The sequence below is a fragment of the Buceros rhinoceros genome, unplaced genomic scaffold (assembly GCF_000710305.1).
Source record: "Buceros rhinoceros silvestris isolate BGI_N320 unplaced genomic scaffold, ASM71030v1 scaffold24598, whole genome shotgun sequence".
Taxonomy (NCBI): domain Eukaryota; kingdom Metazoa; phylum Chordata; class Aves; order Bucerotiformes; family Bucerotidae; genus Buceros; species Buceros rhinoceros.
In genome coordinates, this window is record NW_010426663.1 from 36,431 (window position 1) to 44,482 (window position 8,052).

Here is an 8,052-nt window from a genome sequence, read left to right on the forward strand (position 1 = left end):
GTTCTCCAGAGATACCAGTTCTTGGGAGAGCTGCCTCTCAGCACATACTTTCCCTCATTTCAGCTTGCTCTTTTCTGGTAGTTGTTTCTGTGTCCATCCACGCAGCTGCCTATAGAGCCCCTTCATAAAATCTCACACAGAATGGGCTTTGGGGGCACAGCTGGCTCAAGAGTTCAGATATCGTTGCATTGCTCTCCTTGTGACAGCTGCTCTTTGCTGTCTCATTTCTGCTGTGGTTTGTGAGCTCAGACCCCTTACTGGTGCCTGCTCGACAAGACACGTGGTTTGAAGCTGCTGTTTCACACACACCCTTCTGTGGCTTATAGTTGATCTTTGAATTGAGGAGATGCCACATCTTCGTAGTAGCTTGAAACTCTGAACTGCCTGAACAGGAGCTGTTAGGTTGCTGTTCCCAGCGATTTCCAAATTCCAGTGTTGTTGACAGCATTGACCTTTGCTGCGGAGAGCTGAGACTGGGGAGGATATGAAGGTGCTCATCCTCCCTCCCTGTCTTCCCTCCCCGTCTGGTAGAAACTGCTGTAGACATGGAAATGGTAATGTCTTTGGCTAGATCAGACGCATGTGAGGTCATGAGAAAGAGGAGGTGCTATGCCGGAAACGCCTCAGCAGACCCAGGCGATCTTCCTGGCTCTCTGAGTGTAACTGCCGCGATATCTCAAAGGCGAAGGCTGATGAGATAAGAGCTGCTATTACTGTTACTGGGAACATGTTTCAAAACATCACTCTTTTTGATGGTTAGAAGCTGTCATTAATTTCCAGCCTACATGATCTGTTTGGGCAGCCATTCTTTTGTGTAATAACCCTTATGCTTTAACACAGACGCGGGGAAGAGGAGAGCTGTTAGTTCTCCAGGTGTTCACATAGAGCACCCTTCATTTGACTAGGCTCAACCAGCCAACTCCTCCAGTGCTCTGACTCACAGCAGACTGGCCAGTTACAACCAGTTGTCTGCCCTGGCCCTCTCAGATGTTCTTGCCTCGCTCTGCAGAGCTGAGCCACCCCAGACAACACCGGTTTACCTTATCCTGAGGAAAACCTTACCCTGAGCTGCGAAGCATGGGGGAGGTCAGCAGCGCTCTGCGTACAGCCGAGCCACTTCTGCAAAGGCGGTAGGGCAGGAGGAACCACACCTCGCTGTAACCGGCCCCTCCTCTGAGCCTGAGACCACGGCCTCTCCATTAACCCCACCATCCTGTCCTGCCTGGAGAACTGGTGCAGGGACAGTCCATCGTCCCAGCTGATGGAGGAGACTTTTGCTCGCTCTTCAGGCAAGGTGCGATGGTGCACCCTGATAAATCAAAGTTTTGAGGTATGAGCTCAACTTGTTTACCTGAAGAAGAGGCAAAACAGGTTTTTGTTCACCCTAAGAGCAGAAGGCAGAAGAGCAGCTGTGGTTCACTTCTAGAGGCTTGTTTCTTAGTGGTCTGTTGGAGAACATCTAGAGACTAAAAAAAGAACGAGGAAGTTCAGCGTGCAGTACTGGATCTAGTACAGCCATCTGTGTAATTGAAGAGCTGTAAAATAGGGCAGTGCACTTGCAACAGCTTCGAAGCTGAAATTTGCCTGCAGGAAAGAATCACAAAATCAGTGATTTGATGAGAGAAACGATGACAAAATTGGTTTTTACCAAATGGGAGATCCTAATTAGCTCTTTAGTTAAAAAATAACCAGGGAATGACATTAAAAATACCAGTTCTATTTGATTTGGTAAGGTTTTTTCCTCTTCTAAAAGCCCCTCCACACTAGCATTCTTCATATTCCTTATATATGATTTTAAAAAACCACCAAACTATAGCTATACCAAGACTGGAAAATGAGGTTTTAAATACCTGGGGCCTCCTGTGGTCTCTGGTGCCGTGTTTAGTCTTCATTCTGCCCCTTCATCCACACGAAGTTTGATAATCACCAACTACATGAGTCTGTAATTTGTGTTTCGTTTAGTGTTTGCATGCGGTGAGCCTTGAAGTCCTTAAACCATAATCTTTTCTGTTTTCTCTTCTCCCTCAGAATATTAAATGTGTTCCGTCACTGGGTCGAGCACCATTTTTACGATTTCGAAAGGGATCCGGAGTTACTAGAGAGGCTGGAGACGTTTATCTCCAGCGTAAGAGGTCCGTACGGTAACTGGGGGTGGTGTTCCTTCCACACTTGGGTACAGCCTGCTGGGCTCCCCCTGGCCGGCTGTAGGCACGAGGGTATCTGTACACACAGGAGTCATTTTAATGCCTTTGAGCCGTTTATGAGCCTCGCCTTTCCCTGAGCAAGCAGCTCCAAAAATCACCTCGCGCATCACGATACTGACCTGTACTTCTGGACAGTAGCGTTCATCCTTGCCTGCCTCTCTGATTTGGACTGTCGCCTCCCTCCTCCCCACGCTGGGTCCGTAGAGGATTCCTTCCCTGGTGGTTACTGATCTAGCTGTTCTCCATCTTGCTTTTCCCATTTATTGTCCAGCTGACAGTCATTATCCTTTCAGGAGGTTATTATTTATATCAAAAGTTATATTTTTATTGTAGACCTGTTTCCCCCATCTTCCTGTTCTGCAGTGCAAAGCTCGGCACAGTGCAAAGATCTCACTTGACGCTTGTTGGTTTTAGTTCTTCTCCTCTCAGCAGCGAAAGTGGAGATGAGGTGGTTGCTGCTGAGGGGAAAAAGTAAAATACGATGTGCCCAGGGTCACTTTTTTCCACTGAAAAGCTGTCAGTGGATGTGGTTAAACGCAAGTGGGCACCCAAAAATCCCTTCACATGTGACACATGTGACACTCACTGTGTTTGCCAGCTGATACAGGTGCAAGAACCCGTAAGAAAAAACTAGGGAACTACAAACCAAATTAATTTGCATGGAGAAATGTTCAGTTTTGAGTGCGTGTACAGTTGGGGGAGTTGGATTTCTTAGACTATCAGAAGTCATCTTAAATGGTGTTTAAAAAGGGGGTGTTTACGGTTTCTGTTTTGCAGGAAAATCCATGAAGAAGTGGGTGGAATCAATTGCTAAAATCATCAAGCGAAAGAAGGCTCAAGCGAATGGCATTAGCCACAACATCACCTTCGAGAGCCCGCCTCCCCCTATCGAGTGGCACATCTGGCGTGTGGGGCACAGCGAAGCGCTGGACCTCATGACCCTGCACCCCATCGAAATCGCTCGGCAGCTGACGCTGCTCGAGTCCGACCTGTATAGGTGAGCATTGAACCAGTCCTTGTCGTCTTCTCAGATTATTTGAGCAAAAAAGAGTATGAATTTGTAGAACCAGTCAAAAGTTCTTCCAGGTCTGGTCCTGTCAGCCCTTTAGTGTCCTATAAAAAATGCTTTCTGATGTCTTTAAGATGCTGCCCCATGTTTTCAGGAAATTAAACTTAACCCCTTTGTAATTTTCTTGTATGAAAATGCTTATTCAAAAATGCCAGTTTGAATTCAGATAAAAATATATTCCCTTCTCTACTGAAATACTCATCAAAAAGTCACGTTAAGTAACTGTTGTGGATCGTATTTGTGAAATATCAAGTCGTGATTAAGGGGAGAAACAATCTTTTCCTGCAAACGCAGGACATAGGATGCTGGTTTGTACTGAGCGCTCTCCTGCATCTCGCTCTGTCGTTACCAGGGCCGTGCAGCCCTCGGAACTCGTCGGCAGCGTGTGGACCAAAGAAGATAAGGAAATTAACTCCCCCAACCTATTGAAAATGATCCGTCACACTACGAATCTCACCCTTTGGTTTGAAAAGTAAGTACAGGTGGTGCTAGCGGAGTGGCAGTTCAGAGAGAGACCTTTTTCTGCTCTTTGGATTCTGCTGCCTTGAATCTTGAGGTGGCTGCGGGGTGTTACAGTCGTTTCAGCTTCCCTCTTGCTGAGACTGGAAGATTTTTCCCCAGTTTCGTCTGCTGGGTCAGCTCAGGTCCTGCTGACGTTTCTGCAGGACATCCGAAGGTGTTGAAGGCGGTGCAGGACTCTGCAGCGCTTTTCTACGTCTCTGATAAAAGCATTTACATAAATTCGTGCTTGAGATTCTTGAGAGCTCACCAGGATGACTGGATGTACTGTACAGATCCTGCTTGGGAAAATTCAGGTTATAGATGGCGAAATGTCAAGTTTCTTTAGCAGTGTTTCTCAAACAGTGACTTTTGATTAGGTGCATCGTGGAAACGGAGAATTTTGAAGAGCGAGTGGCTGTGCTGAGCAGGATTATAGAAATCCTGCAGGTTTTTCAAGATCTGAACAATTTCAATGGTGTTCTGGAGATCGTCAGCGCGATGAACTCGGTGTCGGTATACAGGCTAGACCACACATTTGAGGTAAGGCTTGGGAAAAAAGAATCAGAATCCAGAAATGTATCACAAACACTTCTGAAGCGGAATCCACTTGCATCACACATGTTTTCTTCCATGAAATGCGCAGAATTATTTATAAGAAAATGTGTGTATGTGTCTCAAAGGGTTTGTGACAGGAAGTGGAGCTTTTCAAGTGGAGCTTTTCAACAGGAGTTTTCTCACGTGGATTCGGCCTGGAAAGGGAGAACCCTGTGGCCAGTCGATTGTTGTTCATTAACCTGCCTGAAACGATGCTGTTGCTTCAGTCCAGCATTTTATGGGTGTGAAAGAGGAGGATCCCAGGGCTGAGGACCCTGAACTGGAGTAGTTGAACAGCAGCATTTCCTATCCACGTGAGAAGGGTGGGGACAGAACGGCATGGGAAGGGCGTAGCTAAAATACGTATTTCAGGTGATCAGAAGAACTTCTCTGGGGTGAGAGAGTCCCAGAAAGTTCAGATGGTCAGGGGCAGAAACAACCCCCTGCTGGAACGTGGACAGTAGGATGAGAGGCTGCTCCACAAGCAGTGACTCCACTTTTCGCTGCCGAGGAAAAGAGGTGCCTAGGATTTGGCAGCAAATCCTCCCTCAGCTAAAATAGAAAAAGAAGCATGAATAAAATGTTTTGAGTTTTGTACGTCTTTGAAAGGCAGTGTGAGGCCTTTAAGTCAAATTCAAAACTAAATGTTTAATTTCTGTGAAATCTGAAGACCAGGATTATGCTTGTAGGCTTAAACAGACAAAATACCAGTCTGTTTACGTGAGCCTCCCAGTCCACATGGCTAAATCCTTGGACTGATAGTGCTGGAGTCCAAAGCAAAGCGTTGACAAAAGAGGTTCTTTCCAGTCTGAATTTCGGTTCCTGAGAGCACTGGGGAACTGTCTTGGTTTCACTAACCCTGCTATTGAGAAGCTTCACATCCCCCTTTTTTTTCTCTCTGACCACTTAGGCACTACAGGAGAGAAAAAAACGAGTTCTGGATGAAGCAGTCGAATTAAGTCAAGATCACTTTAAAAAATACCTGGCTAAGCTGAAGTCCATCAACCCCCCCTGCGTGCCTTTCTTCGGTGAGTACCGCCAGGGCGGCTCATCCTGGGCGTACTGTCCGTCTTACGGGAGCTCGATGCGTGATAACACTTGAAGAGTTCAGGGCTGTGTTTAGCTTTAAAGTCTTAATATACTGACTGCCCGAGTTTGTAATGTGTTGACACCTCCTGTCTTTTATACTCATTGAGTTTTCTGGTTTAGGATACGGATTACCGGTGTTATGTGGGTATGAACGTTACTTGGTCTGACACCGCCGCCGTATCGGTGATCTGATGGTGGTGATGACCTGAACGTGGTTTTTCCTAAACTCAGGATCTCACGTAAAGGAGATAAAACTTGGTATTTCAATGACACATTGTTCCCGTATAAAACGCAGGCTGGAGTCGTTGCTGCCAGCTGATAGATGGTTGCACACCAAAGGAGTGGTCTGCCTGTGCTCAGACTTCTTTATTGTTCCTTGGAGTGAAAACGAACTTTAAAATCCACGTCTCTCTTTATCAGGAATATACCTAACAAATATTTTGAAGACAGAAGAAGGGAATCCTGACTTCCTTAAAAGACAAGGGAAAGAACTGATTAACTTCAGTAAGAGGAGAAAAGTGGCTGAAATTACAGGAGAAATTCAGCAGTATCAAAACCAGCCTTACTGTTTACGGATAGAGCCAGAAATTCGGGTAATCAAGCGTTAAACATCTTGGGGGAGAGGGGAGAATGTGCATGACCAAAAAACTGACAAAGAATCTTCCAGTACAAGACACCATCGTGTCAGGAAACTTACCATGAACTTGATTATTTTGTGTGTTGGATTGTTTTGTATTGATTTCAGGGCATGTTTTACTCTGGTTTTCCTGGAAATAAGCTTCACAGGATGAAAAGCTGGATTTTTAATCAGTGAGCTGCGAGCATTTCATTAAAGTTCTGTGTATACGCTTATTTTTGAAATATTATTGATGTTGTTTCGTTTAGAAATTCTTTGAAAATCTTAATCCTATGGGGAAGATACCAGAAAAGGAGTTCACAGATTATCTGTTCAACAAGTCCTTAGAGATCGAACCTCGAAACTGCAAGCAACCACCTCGATTTGTAAGTCTTGTCCTGCTAATGGGAGAGCTAAAATCCACTGGTTGCTGTCAAAAAGAATACAGTTACCTCAGTAATCCATTTCCTTCAGGTTTCTGTATCGTGAGATGATTTTCCAGCAACACTTGGTTTACAAAGACTTTTATTTCAGGTGTTTGTCACAACTAAAACATCCTGCCTTTGCCTTGTTTTAGAAGAAACATTATTTTTTCCCCCAAAGCCTAAAATATTACCATTTAAATTAGGGTTTCTTACCACACAGTCATTTGATAGAATATGTAATAACGTTTCTCATTCCACAGTATCCAGAAATCTTATAAAATATTGATATCAATTAAAATACTGATTTCATACAAAATTAATGCATTAAATATTCTTTAAGTAGAAGTTAATTTAGGTTTTTCTTTTGTCTGAATATTGTGCATTGCTGCAAGCACTGAAGAATCGACAAGGTGCAGCCAAAGAAAATACAGCTCAATCCCAGGGAGCAGCAGTTGCTTCCTAAAACACAGCTCCTGGAGCCCAGGGTTCTTTTTTAAGCAGGGAGATCGCTCTCTGCAGCGCTTGGGGTTTGTACGTTGTAATTGTGCTGCCGAGTAGCTGGAGACGTCTCTAATTTTGGGGAGAGCTATAAATCCTGTTGGCAGCCTCCTGTTGGAGGAACGAGTGAGATGATGTTACAAATAGGGCAAAAACCGACAGAAATTACTGTGGCCAAATTGCTGCTTACAGTAATTTCTCTAAAATATCTTCTAGAAATAGATTCCCATGCTGGCAGCCTCACCAGCTGGGCACGCGTTCTTTCCAGCTCATCATCTCCCAGCTAGAGATTGCTCTTGACCTCCAGGGAAGTCCAGTTCTGGGTGCTGGAATGAGGACGGGACGCGATTAGTCCAGTTCTGGGCGCTGGAATGAGGACGGGACGCGATTCACCTTAGGGACCCGCCTTTGAGCTGGGCTGGGTTACACTCGCACCTGAAGCCAGGCTCTTCGTTCTTCGTAGCCGTGGGGAAAAAACATTAAAAATTATTAAACTGGGGAAAAAAAGATTTCAGCAGCTACACCGTAACTGTTCAGTTGTGTAGGAACAACAGGTTGTAGCTCAAGTCAGTTGTCTAAAGGCTCTTCTGCTTTTTGTGGTGTGTTTGATGAGAACTTCTTAAACACCTCGTACCGCCTGGGCACGTTGCTGTCTGAAATGGCAGCGGCACTAACCAGCCCGACTTTCTCCAGCCTAGAAAAACAACCTACCCCCTGAAATCTCCCGGGATAAGGCCCAACACCGGCAGACACGGCTCCACCTCCGGCACCTTGAGAAGTCACCCACTGCCGCTGGAAAAGGAGCCCAGTAAGATCAGCTTCAGTCGCATCACCGAGGCGGAGCATGAATTGACGGCATCGGCACCAACTTCTCCCAACCCCCCCTCTACGCCGCCAGTGTCGGCTTCCTCGGAGTTCAGCGTGTTCTTAGACATCGACCTCAACAGCTCTTACGGTAAACGGGCAGGATGGTTTCACAGTCAGTGTCACTGTCCCTCAGGCTCCCAACATGTGTTGTAAAAAAAAAAAAAAAAAAACCGCAAACCGTCGGGGGGG

The 8,052-nt window shown here is 45.6% G+C and overlaps 1 protein-coding gene across 1 annotated transcript in view; it reads left to right on the forward strand.

Annotated features, from left to right (window-relative positions):
- The window catches only part of SOS2 (son of sevenless homolog 2 (Drosophila)), a gene marked incomplete at its 5' end in the record, with an annotated part of 34,509 nt that overhangs the window by 24,222 nt on the left and 2,235 nt on the right, over positions 1–8,052 (forward strand). The window contains 8 exons of the mRNA XM_010141610.1: positions 2,029–2,132; positions 2,982–3,201; positions 3,626–3,745; positions 4,152–4,314; positions 5,279–5,396; positions 5,878–6,050; positions 6,343–6,459; positions 7,690–7,951. Coding sequence (XP_010139912.1) covers positions 2,029–2,132; positions 2,982–3,201; positions 3,626–3,745; positions 4,152–4,314; positions 5,279–5,396; positions 5,878–6,050; positions 6,343–6,459; positions 7,690–7,951 — 1,277 coding nt within the window. The remainder of the gene's footprint in view (positions 1–2,028; positions 2,133–2,981; positions 3,202–3,625; positions 3,746–4,151; positions 4,315–5,278; positions 5,397–5,877; positions 6,051–6,342; positions 6,460–7,689; positions 7,952–8,052) is intronic.